This window comes from Cherax quadricarinatus, chromosome 52 (assembly GCF_038502225.1).
Source record: "Cherax quadricarinatus isolate ZL_2023a chromosome 52, ASM3850222v1, whole genome shotgun sequence".
Lineage (NCBI taxonomy): Eukaryota > Metazoa > Arthropoda > Malacostraca > Decapoda > Parastacidae > Cherax > Cherax quadricarinatus.
The window spans coordinates 966,488-987,170 of record NC_091343.1 but is presented as its reverse complement, the minus strand read 5'-3'; the positions used below and the strand labels follow the sequence as shown (position 1 = coordinate 987,170).

At 42.4% G+C, this 20,683-nt stretch overlaps 1 protein-coding gene across 2 annotated transcripts in view; it reads left to right on the top strand.

Moving 5' to 3' along the window:
- The window catches only part of LOC128696797 (uncharacterized), a 314,946-nt gene that overhangs the window by 160,905 nt on the left and 133,358 nt on the right, over positions 1-20,683 (top strand). For both annotated transcript variants that reach the window (XR_011393429.1, XM_070096004.1), the window contains one exon: positions 1,114-1,187. Coding sequence is in view for 1 of the 2 variants with exons in the window: in XM_070096004.1 (XP_069952105.1) it covers positions 1,114-1,187 (74 nt within the window). In the remaining variant the exon portion in view is untranslated. The remainder of the gene's footprint in view (positions 1-1,113; positions 1,188-20,683) is intronic.

Below are 20,683 nucleotides of genomic sequence, written 5' to 3'. Positions count from 1 at the left end.
GGGTTGTGCACCACGTGGTATATAACTGTGTGTGCTGGGTTGTGCACTACGTGGTATATAACTGTGTGTGCTGGGTTGTGCACTACGTGGTATAGAACTGTGTGTGCTGGGTTGTGCACCACGTGGTATATAACTGTGGGTGCTGGGTTGTGCACCGCGTGGTATATAACTGTATGTGCTGGGTTGTGCACCACGTGGTATATAACTGTGGGTGCTGGGTTGTGCACCACGTGGTATATAACTGTGTGTGCTGGGTTGTGCACTACGTGATATATAACTGTGTGTGCTGGGTTGTGCACTACGTGGTATATAACTGTGGGTGCTGGGTTGTGCACCACGTGGTATATAACTGTGTGCTGGGTTGTGCACTACGTGGTATATAACTGTGGGTGCTGGGTTGTGCACCACGTGGTATATAACTGTGGGTGCTGGGTTGTGCACCACGTGGTATATAACTGTGGGTGCTGGGTTGTGCACCACGTGGTATATAACTGTGGGTGCTGGGTTGTGCACCACGTGGTATATAACTGTGTGTGCTGGGTTGTGCACCACGTGGTATATAACTGTGGGTGCTGGGTTGTGCACCACGTGGTATATAACTGTGTGTGCTGGGTTGTGCACCACGTGGTATATAACTGTGTGTGCTGGGTTGTGCACTACGTGGTATATAACTGTGTGTGCTGGGTTGTGCACCACGTGGTATATAACTGTGTGTGCTGGATTGTGCACCACGTTCTATAACCATGAAGTGCACGTGTTAGTGACACAGTATGACCATGTGTCCCGTATCTGGATCGCTAGCGCTCTCAGCTCACACACTGAGGTCCGGAGTTCGAATCTCCTCCGGTACGGATGAAAAATATTAGGAACGTCTTTCCATAAGGCACCTTCTGTTCTTGTTCCTTTTCGCCCATCAGTTTAAAATAGGTACTTGGGTGTTAGTGGTCTGGTGTGGGTCGCACCCTGGAACAAATCTGATCTAATTTGCCCGAAATGTTCAGCATAACAAGCTGCTTCCTATGTAGTAGTATGTCATTGATGTCAGCTAGGACTGTATACCTTGTACATGTATTTGTAGTAAATAAAGATGTATATTATGTGTTTTGTGTCCAGGTGGCGGCGGCGGCCAGCATGACTTTGTGGACTCTATCCTGGACTCCTTTGGTGGAGGTCAGCAGTCACATGAGGTACGTCTCCTTGTGTTTTCTTGTCGTATTCCCTTGTTTGTTTCCTTGTCATATTTCTTGTCACTATCCCTTATTTATGTTACTTTGTCACTATCCCTTATTCATGTTCCCTTTTCACTATCCGTTATTCATGTTCTCTTTTCACTATCCGTTATTCATGTTCCCTTGTCACTATCCGTTATTCATATTCTCGTATTATAGCCTCTTATGTGCCATTAGTCTCTTTTTCATATCTTATTTTCACGTAACTTTGTTACGAAGTTATGGGAACATAAGGAAATGGGGGGGGGGGGGGTTGAAGACTGGTCTAGTGGTAAACGCCAAATTATTAAAATCAAGCGGCCTAGGGCCACACACTCGTAAACTCACAGAAAGAGCTAAACAGCTGGTCAATACTTGTTTACTATTAATCACCTTAGGTTTGATCTTTCAGAAATGTTATGTTAAACTGTCCCTTAGGAAAATAAACATAAATTTTAAACAGACGGTATATACAACACAAACCCGTCTTGAACACGTTACTAAACGTGTTACTAACACTGTTGGTTTAGAAGATTTTCAGAAGTTTCTAACGTCAGTGGACGAATTTGGAAGGCGATGTAAAAAATAAAGGAAATTAAAAGTGATGAGAGTATCAAAAAGTGTAGACAGTGATGGAATATCAGATTGTGGGGAAGAGATATGGAAGAAATAAATGTGATCATATATCTGGGAGTGGACTGGTTTGCAGTTGACGCTGAGAAATGAGGCCAACCATAGAACTGAGGAAGACTGAACAAGTGGATGGTGCACTGAGGCGACTGTAGAGACATAGAACGTTATCCATGGAATCAGAAAGGGGAATATATAAGGGTATAGTGGTACCAACACTGTTGTGGATATGAAGCGTAAGTTGCAGCGAAGAGGCTGGAGATGTGTTTCAGGACAATGTGAAGTGTTAATATTATACAGAGAATTCGTAGTTTGGAGACGAAGAGGTGTGGGTTAATCAGAGGACTTAGGAAGGATTGTTGAGATGGGTTGAACATTTAGAGATTGTGATGAAAAATAGGATGACTATGGGGGAGCATAACTCTAGGAAAGGTTGAAGGAAAGATGGTAAAGGAGGATTTGAATGCTAGGGGCTTGGACATATAACAGGCTTTTGTGAGCGTGTTCAACGGGAAAGAGTGGAAACAAACGGGTTTAATCATTTGGCGTGCTCTTGGAGTGTAAGCAAGGTACAGGCACTCTATCAGAGTGCCTGATGGAGAGGTGAGGTGAGGATGTTATGGTATGGAGAGTCACCTGAGCTTCTGGGAAGCTTCTGGGAAGACAGTAAATGAATGTTGGTGAAATTGGCTTTTCCTCTGGTTAGCCGCCTGGTTCTGGTTGTCAGCCGCCTGGCTCTGGTCAGCCGCCTGGCTCTGGTCAGCCGCCTGGCTCTGGTCAGCCGCCTGGCTCTGGTCAGCCGCCTGGCTCTGGTTGTCAGCCGCCTGGCTCTGGTCAGCCGCCTGGCTCTGGTCAGCCGCCTGGCTCTGGTCAGCTGCCTGGCTCTGGTTGTCAGCCGCCTGGCTCTGGTTGTCAGCCGCCTGGCTCTGGTCAGCCGCCTGGCTCTGGTCAGCCGCCTGGCTCTGGTCAGCCGCCTGGCTCTGGTCAGCCGCCTGGCTCTGGTCAGCCGCCTGGCTCTGGTTGTCAGCCGCCTGGCTCTGGTTGTCAGCCGCCTGGCTCTGGTCAGCCGCCTGGCTCTGGTCAGCCGCCTGGCTCTGGTCAGCCGCCTGGCTCTGGTCAGCCGCCTGGCTCTGGTCAGCCGCCTGGCTCTGGTCAGCCGCCTCGCTCAGTGGTACACAACTTGCTATTCCTTTATAGTCTTGATTTGTATAAACTCCCCAAGGTATGTATGTCTATACTCCATAGGTGTATATGTACATGTGAATCTGTACGTGTACACCAGTGTATATACACCGGAAAGTGTGTGTCCGCGTATATACACTGGGAGGTGTTTATCCGTGTATATACACTGGGAGGTGTTTATTCGTGTATATACACTGGAAGGTGTGTATCGGTGTATATATACCGGGACGTGCGTATCTGTGTATATACAATGTAAGGTGTGTTTGTGTATACACACTGGGAGGTGTATATCTGTGCATATACAATGGAATGTGTATATCTGTATATACATTAGGTGTGTATCTGTGTATCTAAATCAGGAGGTATCTGTATATCCACGGGGAGGTGTGTATCTGCGTATATACACCGGGAGGTGTGTATCTGTGTATATACACAAGGAGTTGTGTATCTGTATATACACAGGGAGGTGTGTATCTGTATATACACAGGGAGGTGTGTATCTGTATATATACACAGGGAGGTGTGTATCTGTGTACATGTGTATATCTGCTAATATACACAGAGAGGTATCTGTATATATACCGTGAGGTGCATGTGTGGGTATATACACGGGTATATACAAGGATGGTTGGTACAACAGGAATGGTTACAACAGGAGTGGTTTACAACAGTCACTTCTGTTACCTGTTGCACTGACTAACACTATCTGTGAATGTTGTATAAGTCTATAATAAGCGGAGTTGTTGCATGGTGCAGCGTAGGGCTCACTGCACACCCCACCTCGGTTCGATTCCCCGTTCATGATTTCGTATATTATCATTCGTTCATTGCATCTTGTCTTGGGTTCAGACAGAGGTGTGTATGAGTGTATATACACCGGGAGTGGTGTATAGTATATACACCGGGAGTGGTGTATAGTATATACACCGGGAGTGGTGTATAGTATATACACCGGGAGTGGTGTATAGTATATACACCGGGAGTGGTGTATAGTATATACACCGGGAGTGGTGTATAGTATATACACCGGGAGTGGTGTATAGTATATACACCGGGAGCGGTGTATAGTATATACACCGGGAGCGGTGTATAGTATATACACCGGGAGTGGTGTGTGTGTGTGTGTAGTATATACACCGGGATTGGTGTATAGTATATACACCGGGATTGGTGTATAGTATATACACCGGGATTGGTGTATAGTATATACACCGGGATTGGTGTATAGTATATACACCGGGATTGGTGTATAGTATATACACCGGGATTGGTGTATAGTATATACACCGGGATTGGTGTATAGTATATACACCGGGATTGGTGTATAGTATATACACCGGGATTGGTGTATAGTATATACACCGGGATTGGTGTATAGTATATACACCGGGATTGGTGTATAGTATATACACCGGGATTGGTGTATAGTATATACACCGGGATTGGTGTATAGTATATACACCGGGATTGGTGTATAGTATATACACCGGGATTGGTGTATAGTATATACACCGGGATTGGTGTATAGTATATACACCGGGATTGGTGTATAGTATATACACCGGGATTGGTGTATAGTATATACACCGGGATTGGTGTATAGTATATACACCGGGATTGGTGTGTAGTATATACACCGGGAGTGGTGTGTAGTATATACACCGGGAGTGGTGTGTACCTGTGCATATACACCGGGATGGGTGTGTATATTTGTGTTTATGTAGAGAGGCAGGTGTTTATATTTGTGTTTATATAGAAAGGCAGATGTGTATGTAGCACTAACTGGATTTCCCAAGTTTGGGTAGCAAGACTAGTGACGCGATGATGTAATGGGAGAGTAGAACAAGGGAGGGTAGGATGCAGACGAGTCGGTATATGTCGGGGAGTAAGAAGATGAGGGTGGGAGGATGCGACGGTAGTTGAGGGGAAGAGAGTAGATAGATGAGGAGGAGGAGGAGGAGGCAGGTGAGAGATATCTGCAGTGATAATGATGAGAGCCTCCACACCTGAGTCACCTCCAGTTCTCAGACCTCACTAGACAACCCGGGCTTCTTCACTCACTGATTAAATCTGTTTATAACTCTGTGCCAGTGTGAGGTAGTGTTAATGTTAATACTTATTAGCACACGTGTAATGTGAATATTTTAAAAAGTATCAGCTGGTTTTTAACCGATACCATGAAAATGGCCGATACCCGCCAATACCGATACCGATACTTTGAGACATCCCTATTTCTTATGCATTTTTTTAGTGTATACAGTTCTTAAGATTTTGTATATAGTAATCATATATGTTTCTTTGTCCTTCACTCTCAGGTTGTCAGGTTCACTTCCTTAAACCTCTCCTCATAGTGCATTCCGTTAATTCTGGTCCTAGTCTGGTTGCGAATCTTTGGGGTTTCTTGAGCTTCTGCTTTTACTTAACTTGTCTGCTATCTTTATATATGCCTCTGGCGTCGTAAGGTTTGTTTTTCTGGTGATATTTTGTCTTGTCTGCTGTTACCTTCTCCAGATCGCATGTCTTTGTATTTGCATGAACTCGAGCAGCCACTTGCTTGACCACATCTGTGTGTGTTTTGTGGTCTTCCTGGAGTGTGAAGAATGAGACGCTTAAGCAGTATTTGGGAATCTTTACTACAGAAACGTTTCGCCAGTCATTGGCTTATACAGTCCAGTACAAAGATTGATGAACTGAACATATCGACTCCAGGGTGTGGGAATGATTACCCCAACTCTTCCTCGTTTTCCACCATTCTTCTCTGTATTGGACTGAAGAAGTCACTGGCTGACGATACGTTTCCAGAGCAAAGATTTCCAAATGTTGCTCAAGTGTCTCATTCTTCAACTTGTCGGTTTTTTTAAACCGCTAAGTTTTACATCTTCAACAGTGACAAACACGACTCAGTTCCCTCTACTAGGTCATTAATGTACATTAGGAACAGTAATGCCCCTAAAGCTGATTCTTGCGGAACCCCGCTCGTTACTTTCATTCTGATGTTTCATCCATTACTTTGTCACTTTCTGACATTTAGACATGTCTTGACTCACTGGTTCCACTCTTCTCTTATTTCTGCACTAATCTCTAGTGTATACAGTATCGAAGCTTCTTTTATTTTTTACAATCTAAGAAGCTGTTCGTGTTGTATCTCTGAGACTTTGTTGTAGGAATCCAGCAGATTTGTAAAACGGGATTTCCCATCAATACAACCATGCTGATTTTCTATAAAGAATCGATTCTCTCCAAAATTTCCAGTATACTTTTAAACAGTATCTTCTCCAAAACTTTTGACATCAATGATACTGGCTGGTAGTTAAGTGTCTCTTGTGTTTGTCCATGCTTGTGTTTATGCTTATGTCTGTCTCTCTATAAGTGACTGTGTGCTTGTGTGTGCAACTGTGTGCTTGTGTCCCTCTCTGTCGATTTGTGTTTGTCTATTTGTCTTTACATGTGACTGTGCATGTGCGCATATCTGTGCTTATGTCTGTGCGTCTGTCTTTTATTGTACCTGCTCTTGTGTCTGTGCTTATGTGTGTGTCTTCGCTTGTCTGCAAGTGTTTGTGCTTGCGAATATGTGCTTGTGTTTATTCCTGTGTGTTTGCATATGTTTTTTTATCTTGGTTTGCAACTGTGTTCGTAACTTTGTCTTTGCTTTTGCTTGTGTCTCTGCCTCTGTTTGGAGTGCTTGTCTGTCGGTCTGTCCAACTTGACAGTTCTGCGCTGCAGACAGCCGAGCGGACTGATTGCAGACCTGCTACAAGTGGTGAGTGGTTCCCAGTAATAGGTTGAGCATCAAAATAAGGAAAGTTAAGAGAGAAGATTTGAAGGTAGGAAATCGCTTCTCTGTTCTTCAGGATGAATGTACTTCAGTGGCCAGTGATGAACTGTATGCGAGGGTTCTAAAGGAATGTAAAGAGGAGCTTAGCAAACCTTTGGCTAATCTTTTCAACTTATCTGGCACTATGCCAGTCTGCAGTGATAAGTGGAAAATTTTAAATGTGATACCTATTTTCAAAGCAGGTGACAGGTACGTAGCCTCGAACTATAGACCAATAAGCCTTACCTCCATAGCGGTAAAATTTATGGAATCAGTAATTGCTGAGGCAATTCGTAGCTATCTTGAGAAGGCATAAATTGATTAATGAATCTCAGCACGGTTTTACAAAAGGGTGTTCCTGCCTTCTCTTATGCCAAATCTAAGAGAAAAACAACATCCAGCATTGGGCCCCTGCTTAAAGGAGATGGGACATTCTCAGATGACAGCCAAGAAATGAGCGAGATACTAAAGTCCCAATATGACTCAGTGTTCAGCGAGCCGCTGCCCAGACTAAGGGTCGACAATCCAAATGAATTCTTTATGAACGAGACCCAAAATTTGGTCATCTCAAAAATTTCGGATATTATCTTAACACCACAATACTTTGAAAAAGCAATAAATGAAATGCCCATGCACTCTGCCCCAGACCCAGACTCATGGAACTCCGTGTTCATCAAGCACTGCAAGGAGCCCCTGTCGCGTGCCTTCAGCATGCTATGGCGAGGGAGCATGCACACAGGGGTCATCCCCCACACTAAAAACAACAGACATAGCCCCACTCTACAAAGGTGGCAGTAAAACAATTACAATGAACTACAGACCGATAGCACTAACATCCCATATCATAAAAACCTTTGAGAGGGTTCTAAGAGGCAAAATCGCCAGCCACCTAGATGCCCATCAGTTACACAACACAGGGCAACACGGGTTTAGAGCATGTCGCTCCTGCCTGTCCCAGCTACTGGATCACTATGACAAAGTCCTGGATGCTATAGAGGATAAATAAAATACAGATGGAGTACACACAGACTTTGCAAATGCCTTCGACAAGTGTGTCCATGGTGTAATAGTGCACAAAATGCGTGATAAACGAACAGGAAAAGCTGGTAGGTGGATCTATAACTTCCTGACAAATAGAACACAGAGTAATAGTAAACAGAGAAAAGTCTGAGGCAGCCACGGTGAAAAGCTCTGTTCAACAAGGCACAGTGCTCACTGCCATTCTATTCCTCATCCTTATTTCTGACATAGAGATATAAGCCATAGCATCCTTTGCGGATGACACCCGGGTTGCCATGGCAGTGACCTCCATCGAAGACACCACAAGACTCCAAGCGGACATCAACCAGATCTTCAAATGGGCCACTCAAAACAATATGAAGTTCAATAAAGAGAATTTTCAACTACTCAGATATGGAAAACTTGAGGAAATTAAAACTGTATTAGAGTATACGACAAATTCTAACAATACAATAGAGCGAAAAGTGAAGGACCTGGGAGTGATAATGTCAGAGGAAAATGAAAGGATGGATAATGAGAACCTTCAAAATTAGGGACTTCAAGACCCATGATGATTCTCTTCAAATCGCTTGTTCTCTCTAGGCTGGAATACTACTGTACACTAACTACCCCCTTAAGGCAAGGGAAATTGCTGACCTGGAGAGTGTACAAAGAGCTTTCACGGCACACACAAGTACGATAAGGCACCTAAATTACTGGGAATGGTTGAAGACCTTTGATTTGTATTCCCTGGAGTGCAGGCGAGAGAGATACATGATAATATACACTTGGAAAATCCTAGAGGGATTAGTACCAAACTTGCACACGAAAATCACTCCCTGTGAAAGCAAAAGACTCGGCAGGAGATGCCACATTCCTCCAATGAAAAGCAGGGGAGCCACGAGTACAATGAGAGACAACGCAGTAAGTGTCCGGGGGCCAAGACTGTTCAACTGCCTCCCTGCATACATCAGGGGGATTACCAATAGACTCCTGGCAATCTTCAAGAAGGCACTGGACAGGCATCTGTCCAACAGATACCTGACCAACCGGGCTGTGGTTCATACGTCAGTTTGCGTGCCACCAGCAGTAACAGCCTGGTTGATCAGATCCTGATGCACCACGAAGCCTGGTCTCAGACCGAGCCGCGGGGGCGTTGACCCCAAAACCCTCTCAAGGTAAACTCCAGGAAAGGTATTTGAAGAGGTAGATCATGGTAATGAATATGATTTTGTGTATATGGACTTCAGTAAGGTTTTAGATAGAGTTCCACATGAGAAGCTGTTGAGCAAAATTAAGGTACCCGGAATACGATGAGAAATATTTTCCTGGATAGAGGCATGGTTGACAGATAGGCAGCAGAGAGTTTGCATAAATTTGGAGAAATCAGAGTGGGGAAGCGTCACGAGCGGTGTTTCACAGGGGTCAGGGTTGGGCCCCCTGTTGTTTACAATCTACGTAAACGACATATATGAAGGAATAAACAACGACATAAACAAGTTTGCCGGTGACACCAAAATAGGCCGTAGTATTCATTCTGACGAGGACGTTAGAGCACTGCAGGATGATTTGAATAGACTGATGCAGTGGTCGGAAATGTGGCAGATGCAGTTTAATATAGACAAATGCAAAGTTCTAAGCATTGGACAGAAAAATAGCCATGCCCTGAGACCAGGCAGCCATGAGCTCAAGTAGTTTTAGTATGTGGATCACAATAGGAAGCAGAGGGAAAGTGCTTGCTTAGTGGGAGACATGATTGCTACCGGGGATAAGCCTACACTTGCTTGTAGCTGTTCTTGTTACTGTGCTTGTGTCTGGGCCCATGCTTGTCTGTGCAGGTGTTTTTACTTTTGCTTGTGACTGTGACTGGGTTTATGCTCGTGCCTGTGTACCTGTCTGTGTTTATATCTACAGTTTGTCTCTTTTCTTATGTCTGTGCTTAGCTGCGTCTGTGTATGCCTATACTTGTTCCTCTGTTTGTGATTTTACTTGTGTGTGCTTGTATATGTGTACATGTGACGATACAGTGGCTGTGTTTTATCTTTGTACTTGTCAAGGGATGGAGTCAGGTAGAGTTTTATTTACTCTTTGCCTTTGTAGATACAGAAATTTTTTTTTTGTATTTTTGTTTTTGGAAAGCAAATTAAGTTGTTTTTATGTATCTAATTTGCATTAATGTATTTGATGCTTGTATTTGTTGTAAATACAAATGTCGCAATTACTTTCCTTATCCAAACTCTGATGATCTCCAACTTGATCTAGTTTTAATTTGGCAAATTATACTGGTAAATAACTAATATCTAAATTGGTAATGTTACCTTGAAGGATAAACCTGTATTGAATCCGTCATAAACCTGACTGTGATGTTCATGTGTGAGCCATTAATTTAAATCAGAAGATATGTATGTGTCTTATAGTGGTTGAATGTCTTGTCTTAGTATACTACACACCAACCACTGCTCAGCACTAGCACAGCGTTCTTATATTATTATTATTATTATTATTATTATTATTATTATTATTATTATTATTATTTCAGTCTCTGACTGTCCCCCATATTCCATAATCCCAATTCCTTGTGCCTTAATGCACGAGGTTGGAATAGTGCAGAGTGCGGCATAAATTGATCATGCAAATATTAGTGTTGAAGATTTGAATGGAATCAGAAGATGTATTGATAAGTTATCATGGAAAAACTAATATCGAAATTTCTTCAATAAAAACTGTAAATTAGGACATATAAGGTTCAAATCTAATTTCAACCTTTTAAAGGGACCAAAGAGATCAACCACCTAAAATAAACAAGTACAGTAAGTTTGAAGCCGTTCAGAAGCCGCATTATCACATTGTGAACATGAAAGGCTTAAAAATTAATCGGAAATTACCCCGTATAAAGCATTATTTATTTTTTTCGAGTTTCTTCCCAGAAAAGTGAACTAAGACCTACACAGGTTAAAAACAAATTCATACAAAAGTTTTATGTAAGTTTTATTTAAATATTCTACAAATTTTTATTCTCGGCGAAATTTGCCGACGCCCTTTCTCTCATTTACTCTCTTTTTGCACTCTCTCATTTACTCTCTTTTTGCACTCTCTCATTTACTCTCTTTTTGCACTCTCTCATTTACTCTCTTTTTGCACTCTCTCATTTACTCTCTTTTTGCACTCTCTCATTTACTCTCTTTTTGCACTCTCTCATTTGCTCTCTTTTTGCACTCTCTCATTTGCTCTCTTTTTGCACTCTCTCATTTACTCTCTTTTTGCACTCTCTCATTTACTCTCTTTTTACACTCTCATTTACTCTCTTTTTGCACTCTCTCATTTACTCTCTTTTTGCACTCTCTCATTTACTCTCTTTTTGCACTCTCTCATTTACTCTCTTTTTGCACTCTCTCACTACTCTTGATTTCTGTTTTTCCTCTCCTTATATTCTGGCTTCCATATATCATTTCTATATTGTAAGAACCTCTTACATAGTTTGTCTCCCTTACCAGTGATCTTTCACTTCATTATTCCAACAATCCTCTTACCATCAGCACTTACCTTATATATCCACCAACTTCTCCTAAACACTACATTCTTAAATTTGTGATATATTACTTCGATCTCTCTCATTACTTACATTCTAGCCTATCTTTTAGTAGTTACATATATCTTCTCCCGTCTTCTTTAGTTCATTCACTTACCCACATTGATGCCACTCCCCCTTGTACTACACTATCTACTTCTTACTGTAGTTACCACTACGTAATGATCTCACATTTCTCACTCTTCCTCAACATACATATTCAGAAGTCTTCCATCAACACTACTAATACATTATTTAACAACCTGCTGTCATTACACTCTTTATCACATCTATAATTTTTTATCGTCATTTTGCTTAAAATAAGAATTACATAGTACTGAGCCACTTTCTATACATACAATAGAGGTCGCTGTTATCACCTATCCCACGCCAGACTTGTCTTACTGCAGTATCTACAACTAGAATTTAGATGGTCGCCAAAGGAACTATTTTTTTTTCAATTTGCTCAGAGCTTCCTGAACATTCACTTAGCACTTCCCAAGCTCTTATCCACACATCTCTTGTCTCAGGGACAATAAACATTTACTATAACCCACTTCTCACATCACACTTTTATTCTTATCCATCTGATCTTTTTCTCTCGATTTATTCCATTGCCTTACCATGTTTCACGTAGTGGTAGGACATTCAGCTTATCTTCTTTCAAGTCAAGAAAGTTTTTGGATCACTCAGGTGATAAGATTTTCTTCGGATTTTTAACCCCGGAAGGTTAACCACCAGAATAACCCGAGAGAGTCAGCGTGTCATCGTCTGTCTGTAATCATAGATGGAAAAACCGAGATGTTAACAAGTGGAGATATAGTTTGAGTGGTGAGTATTCAACATGTGTATGAAAAATGAAAGGTACCGAAGGATAGACAGAGGACATGACCAGTTCCTTTGTATAAGGGATACGAGCAAAAAAGAGTACAAGAATTATAAAGTAATGAGACTCTCGAGTACAATAAAGTAGAACTGCAGAAGAATAAGGATTTAGGAAGGGTAGGTAATGTCTAGACGAAATGTTTACATTAAAGTATGTTAGCTAATAATACTAAGATAAAGGCAAGGAACTGTTTCGTGCATTTATTTTTATTTTGAAATGTCAAATGATAGGGAAGGAATGTCGCAGAAGACTTTTTAAGCTGTGAGTGATGGTCAGTATTTTGCAGTAGGTCTTAGACGGAAATGTCTGATATGGCCATAAATGATGAGTTTTGTTGGTGTTTGGGAGAGGTAGGTGGTGCAGCGAGGCATCTGTGGAGAGGTTTTCTATTACGGGTAAAAAAGGAATGTGACAAAGTATAGTGGTAATAACAATTTTATATGGGTTGAAACGAGGTTCTCGAAAACTGAACGTAATGTGGCTGTGTTTGAGAGCAGGGAATAAGGAGTGTAGAAATTAGAAGACTGTGGTGTAATGAAGGTATAATTCAGAGTGCAGAGAAGTTATTTTGATGTTTTGGGTATTTAGAGAAAATGGGGCAGAATTAGATAACCAAGAGTGTTTATATTTCTGGGATTGAAGAAGCGACTGGCAGGGAGTGTCACCAGGAGTTGTCTTATATATTAAGTACTTTGTAGCTTACATCTTTGATTTAATACTTTTCTAACACAGTAACATCATGGAATGAATGAGAAACATGTGTAACACTTGCTTATCTTTATTGTGGAAAAGTTTCATCAGCCAGAGGCTTCATCAGTCCAATACAGAGAAGAACATTGGAAGATGAGGATGAATTTGTGGTAATCAGTCCCCCAGCCTGAGTCAGTGTTCAGTCCAGCTTGACAAACGTACAGCACATGCGCGAAGGTGGTGGTGGTGGTGGTGATGGTGGTGATTGATGGTGATGGTGGTGATGGTGGTGATGGTGGTGATTGATGGTGGTGGTGATGGTGGTGATTGGTGGTGATGGTGGTGATGGTGGTGATTGATGGTGGTGGTGATGGTGGTGGTGATGGTGGTGATTGATGGTGGTGGTGATGGTGGTGATTGATGGTGGTGGTGATTGATGGTGGTTGTGATGGTGGTGATGGTGGTAGTGGTGATGGTGATGGTGGTGATGGTGATTGATGGTGGTGATGGTGATTGATGATGGTGGTGGTGATGGTGGTGATGGTGATTGATGGTGATGGTGGTGGTGGTGGTGATTGATGGTGGTGATGGTGGTGATTGATGGTGATGGTGGTGGTGATGGTGATTGATGGTGGTGGTGATGGTGGTGATTGATGGTGATGGTGATTGATGGTGGTGATGGCGGTGATGGTGGTGTTGGTGATGGTTGTGGTGATGATGGTGGTGGCGGTGATGGTGGTGATGGTAGTGGTGATGGTGGTGGTGGAGATGATGGTGGTGGTGATGGTGGTGGTGTTGGTGATGGTGATGGTTGTGGTGATGATGGTGGCGGTGATGGTGGTGATGGTAGTGGTGATGGTGGTGGAGATGATGGTGATGGTGGTGATGGTGGTGGTGGTGATGGTGGCGGTGATGGTGATGGTAGTGGTGATGGTGGTAATGATGGTAGTGGTGATGGTGGTGGTGATGGTGGTGGTTGTGATGGTGGGGATGATGGTGATGATGGTAGTGGTGATGGTGGTGATGGTGGTGGTGGTTATGATGGTAGTGGTGATGGTGGTGATTATGGTGGTGATGATGGTGATGGTGGTGATGGTTGTGGTGATGGTAGAGCTGATGGTGATTGTGGTGGTGGTGATGGTGATGGTGCTGAAGACGGTGGTGGTGGTGATTATGGTGATGGTGGTGATGGTGGTGGTGGTGATAATGATGGTGGTGATGGCGAAGGTGGTGGTGATAGTGGTGATGGTGGTGATGGTGATGACGGTGGTGATGGTGATAATGATGGTGGTGGTGATGGTGGTAGTTGTGTCGGTGGTGATAGTGGTGATATTGATGATATCGATGATGATGATAATGGTAGTGGTGATGACAGTGGTGATGGTGGCGGTCGTGATGATTGTGGTGGTGGTGACTGTGGTGGTGGCGATGTTGGTGATGGGGGTGGTAGTGACGGTGGTCGTGATTGTGGTGGTGATGGTGGAGCGGTGGTTATGGTAGTGCTGGTGATGATGGTGAAGATAGTACTGGTGATGATGGTGAAGATAGTGCTGCTGATGATGATTGTGAAGATAGTGCTGCTGGTGATGACTGTGAAGATAGTGCTGCTGGTGATGAAGACAGTGCTGGTGATGGTGGTAACTGCGAGATAAACAAGGCAGTGTGAGAGTGCCAGTGAATACATGTGTGTGTGTGGCAGACGTTATCTCAGGAGTGAGGCAGCAGCTGCTGCTCCTGCACGCAGGTTAGTAACGTTCAGGATTATACTCACCTACTTGTACTTGGCTTCTTGTACTCGTACTCAACTATTTCTAGTAACTCCTTACAACTGGTGTTATGAAGTTACAGTGGAGGTAAGGAAAGGGGGGGGGGAATACCTTGTCTAAGGTGATATATATATATATATATATATATATATATATATATATATATATATTATATATATATATATATATATATATATACACCCCCTACGAACCTTGTGGCGCCTCTAGAGACAGCACAATGTACGCATCACCTTACCACTACGCCATTGATCCTACAAAAACCATGCACCCAGCACTTAGTTATGTGTTTGCCTTGGCCCGAGGACACTCGTGGCAGTGGTATCTCAAGGATTAATTTCAGCCTCATCCTGTTTCAATACCCGCCTCAACAAGTAGTTTATATAGCAATGAAATCACGAAACAAAGTGATTTCATTTATATATATATATATATATATATATATATATATATATATATATATATATATATATATATATATATATATATATATATATATATATATATATATACTCCGTAGTAGGTTGGTAGACAGCAACCACCCAGGGAGGTACTACCGAACTGCAAAGTGAGTGTAAAACGAAAGCCTGTAATTGTTTTACATGATGGTAGGATTGCTGGTGTCTTTTGTCTGTCTCATAAATATGAAAGATTACAGGTACGTTTTGCTACTTCTACTTAAACTTAGGTCACACTACACATACATGTACACGTTTATTTATACACGCTCATCTAAGTTTTCTTTGGTTTTATCTTAATAGTTCTTGGTCTTATTACTTTTCCTTTTATATCCATGGGGAAGTGGAATAAGAATCTTTCCTCCGTTGCAAAAGTCAACTAAAATGCAGGGAACAAAGGGAACAATGGGCTAGTAGCCCCTTTTCCTGTAATTACTACAAAGAATAAGAAAATTGTCAAAGTGGGAAGTCTGAATGTGCGTGGATGTTGTGCGAATGATAAAGAGATGATTGTGGATGTTATGAATGAGAAGAAGTTGGATGTCCTGGCTTTAAGTGAAACAAAGCTGAAGGGGGTGGCAGAGTTTCAGTGGAGAGGAATGAATGGGATTATGTCAGGGGTTTCAAATAGAGTTAGAGCTAAAGAAGGAGTAGCAATAATGTTGAAGTTATGGCAGGAACAGAGGGCCTATAAATGTATTAATTCAAGGATTATGTGGAGTAAAATAAAGGTTGGATGTGAAAAGTGGGTTATAGTAAGCGTATATGCACATGGAGAAGAGATAAGTGTAGAAGAGAGAGAGAGAGAGAGAGATTTTGGGAAATATTGAGTGAATGCGTGGGGAGTTTTGAACCAAGTGTGAGAGTACTTGTGGTTGGGGATTTCAATGCTAAAGTGGGCAAAAACGTTGTGGAGGGATTAGTAGGTAAATTTGGGGTGCCAGGGGTAAATTAAAATGGGGAGCCTTTAATTGAGCTATGTGTAGAAAGAGGTTTAGTAATAAGCAATACATATTTTATGAAGAAGATAAATATACAAGGTATGATATAGCACGTAATAAAAGTAGTTTGTTAGATTATGTATTGGTGGATAAAAGGTTGATGGGTAGGCTCCAGGATGTACACATTTATAGAGGGGCAACTGATATATCGGATCATTATTTAGTTGTAGCTACAGTTAGAGTAAGAGGTAGATGGGAAAAGAGGGAAATGGCAACAACAAGCAAGAGGGAGGTGAAAGTGTATAAACTAAGGGAGGAGGGAGTTCGGGTGAGATATAAGAAACTATTGGCAGAAAGGTGGGCTGGTGCAAGTATGAGCAGTGGGGGAGGGGGGGTTGAAGAGGGTTGGAATAGTTTTAAAAATGCAGTATTAGAATGTGGGGCAGAAGTTTGTGGTTATAGGAGGGTGGGTTCAGGAGGAAAGAGAAGTGATTGGTGGAATGATGAATTAAAGGGTGTGATAAAAGAGAAAAAGTTAGCTTATGAGAGGCTTTTTACAAAGCAGAAGTGTTATAAGAAGAGTAGAGTGTATGGAGAGTAAAAGAAAGGTGAAGAGATTGGTGAGAGAGTGCAAAAGGAGAGCAGATGATAGAGTGGGGGAGGCACTGTCAAGAAATTTTAATGAAAATAAGAAAAAAATTTGGAGCGAGTTAAACAAGTTAAGAAAGCCTAGAGAACGAATGGATTTGTCAGTTAAAAACAGAGTCGGGGAGTTAGTAGATGGGGAGATGGAGGTTTTGGGTAAATGGTGAGAATATTTTGAGGAACTTTTAAATGTCGATGAAGAAAGGGAAGCGGTAATTTAATGCGCTGTTCAGGGAGGTATACCATCTTTTAGGAGTGAAGAACAACAGGATGTGAGTGTTGGGGAGGTGCATGAGGCATTATGTAGAATGAAAGGGGGTAAAGCAGCTGGAACTGATGGGATCATGACAGAAATGTTAAAAGGAGGGGGGGGGGGACATAGTGTTGGAGTGGTTGGTATTTTTATTTAATAAATGTATGAAAGAGGGGAAGGTACCTAGGGATTGACGGAGAGCGTGTATAGTCCTTTATATAAAGGAAAGGGGGATATTACAACCCAGGAATCCAAATGGCCTGTTATCCCGGGTGTAATGGGAGCAAAATAAACACAGCAGAAAAAGTTTAGATTAATATTATCCTTCACCAATTTAGAACAGCAATATGTACACTATGTACAGTGATAAGTATAATGCATTCCACGGTAAGCAAGGCAGAATAGAAGCCACAAGATAGCAAACCGTGCTTCAACCAGCTCTAGAATGGGAATGACAAGGGCAGACAGGAGAGCGGTACCCACATAACCTCTGCGATTGCCAAAACCATCTTCTTATTGGCTAGAACCTGGTCACTAGTTGAACGACGGGGCCCCATCATCAACTCTTAGCAACCTGGTTCGCTGGTTGGGGGAGATAGCCTGTAAATGAGGGTGTGTACATGCACCGAATAAAGGTTACGTACTCTTTGCATGCCACACCCCCACCCCGAGAAGGCTCAGGATTAGGCTGCCACCTCCCAGTGGTAACCGTGCCGCCATGGCACAAGATAATGGGACCGCCTTTCCTCTCCACCATCCAACTCTTAGATAGAGCTCAGCTTTTCTCGTGACCAAAAGCCAAACCCTAAACTTAGAGTGAGACAGCAGTCAGACAGGCTAGCATAGGTCCAAGATACAGGCAGACAGTAGCCCGCATCCCCTCACTAAAAAAAAACCCACACCAGGGGATAAAAAAAAAAAGTGAAAAGGGGTTACCCCAAATAACATCCTAACCTAAATAAATAATATTAGACTCTAGATAAAGAGTCTGCCAAATATTTTCTTTGCCGGCAATATTTTATTATTTTATTTTATTATCACACCGGCCGATTCCCACCAAGGCAGGGTGGCCCGAAAAAGAAAAACTTTCACCATCATTCACTCCATCACTGTCTTGCCAGAAGGGTGCTTTACACTACAGTTTTTAAACTGCAACATTAACACCCCTCCTTCAGAGTGCAGGCACTGTACTTCCCATCTCCAGGACTCAAGTCCGGCCTGCCGGTTTCCCTGAATCCCTTCATAAATGTTACTTTGCTCACACTCCAACAGCACGTCAAGTATTAAAAACCATTTGTCTCCATTCACTCCTATCAAACACGCTCACGCATGCCTGCTGGAAGTCCAAGCCCCTCGCACACAAAACCTCCTTTACCCCCTCCCTCCAACCCTTCCTAGGCCGACCCCTACCCCGCCTTCCTTCCACTACAGACTGATACACTCTTGAAGTCATTCTGTTTCGCTCCATTCTCTCTACATGTCCGAACCACCTCAACAACCCTTCCTCAGCCCTCTGGACAACAGTTTTGGTAATCCCGCACCTCCTCCTAACTTCCAAACTACGAATTCTCTGCATTATATTCACACCACACATTGCCCTCAGACATGACATCTCCACTGCCTCCAGCCTTCTCCTCGCTGCAACATTCATCACCCACGCTTCACACCCATATAAGAGCGTTGGTAAAACTATACTCTCATACATTCCCCTCTTTGCCTCCAAGGACAAAGTTCTTTGTCTCCACAGACTCCTAAGTGCACCACTCACTCTTTTTCCCTCATCAATTCTATGATTCACCTCATCTTTCATAGACCCATCCGCTGACACGTCCACTCCCAAATATCTGAATACGTTCACCTCCTCCATACTCTCTCCCTCCAATCTGATATTCAATCTTTCATCACCTAATCTTTTTGTTATCCTCATAACCTTACTCTTTCCTGTATTCACCTTTAATTTTCTTCTTTTGCACACCCTACCAAATTCATCCACCAATCTCTGCAACTTCTCTTCAGAATCTCCCAAGAGCACAGTGTCATCAGCAAAGAGCAGCTGTGACAACTCCCACTTTGTGTGTGATTCTTTATCTTTTAACTCCACGCCTCTTGCCAAGACCCTCGCATTTACTTCTCTTACAACCCCATCTATAAATATATTAAACAACCACGGTGACATCACACATCCTTGTCTAAGGCCTACTTTTACTGGGAAAAAATTTCCCTCTTTCCTACATACTCTAACTTGAGCCTCACTATCCTCGTAAAAACATAAACATAAGAACATAAGAAAGGAGGAACACTGCAGGAGGCCTGCTGGCCCATACTAGGCAGGTCCTTTACAATTCATCCCACTAACAAAACATTTACCCAACCCAATTTTCAATGCTACCCAAGAAATAAGCTCTGATGTGAAAGTCCCACTCAAATCCAACCCTTCCCACTCATGTACTTATCCAACCTAGATTTGAAACTACCCAAAGTCCTAGCCTCAATAACCCAACTAGGTAGACTGTTCCACTCATCAACTACCCTATTTCCAAACCAATACTTTCCTATGTCCTTTCTAAATCTAAACTTATCTAATTTAAATCCATTACTGCGGGTTCTCTCTTGGAGAGACATCCTCAAGACCTTATTAATATCCCCTTTATTAATACCTATCTTCCACTTATACACTTCGATCAGGTCTCCCCTCATTCTTCGTCTAACAAGTGAATGTAACTTAAGAGTCTTCAATCTTTCTTCATAAGGAAGATTTCTGATGCTATGTATTAATTTAGTCATCCTACGCTGAATGTTTTCTAACGAATTTATGTCCATTTTGTAATACGGAGACCAGAACTGAGCTGCATAATCAAGGTGAGGCCTTACTAATGATGTATAAAGCTGCAGTATGACCTCTGGACTTCTGTTGCTTACACTTCTTGATATAAATCCCAGTAATCTATTTGCCTTATTACGTACGCTTAGGCATTGCTGTCTTGGTTTAAGGTTGCTGCTCACCATAACCCCCAAGTCCTTTTCGCAATCTGTATGGCTAAGTTCTACATCATTTAATTTATAAGTACTAGGGTTATGGGCACTCCCAAGCTTCAGAACCTTGCACTTATCTACATTGAACTGCATCTGCCACTTTTCTGACCAAGAATAGAGTTTGTTTAAATCCTCCTGAAGTTCCCTAACATCTACGTTTGAATCAATTATCCTACCTATCTTTGTGTCATCGGCGAATTTGCTCATATCACTAGTAATTCCCTCATCAAGATCATTGATATATATTATAAACAACAACGGGCCCAAGACTGATCCCTGTGGAACGCCACTTGTTACAGATCCCCACTCGGATTTAACCCCATTTATGGACACTCTCTGCTTCCTGTCAGTGAGCCATGACTCGATCCACGAGAGCACTTTTCCCCCAATGCCATGGGCTGCCACTTTCTTTAACAGTCTATGGTGCGGAACTCTATCAAAAGCCTTACTAAAATCTAAGTAAATAATATCAAATTCTTTATTGTGGTCAACAGCCTCAAAAGCTTTACTGAAGAAAGTTAATAAATTAGTTAGACAAGACCGGCCTCTTGTGAATCCATGCTGAGTATCATTAATCAAGCTATGCTTATCG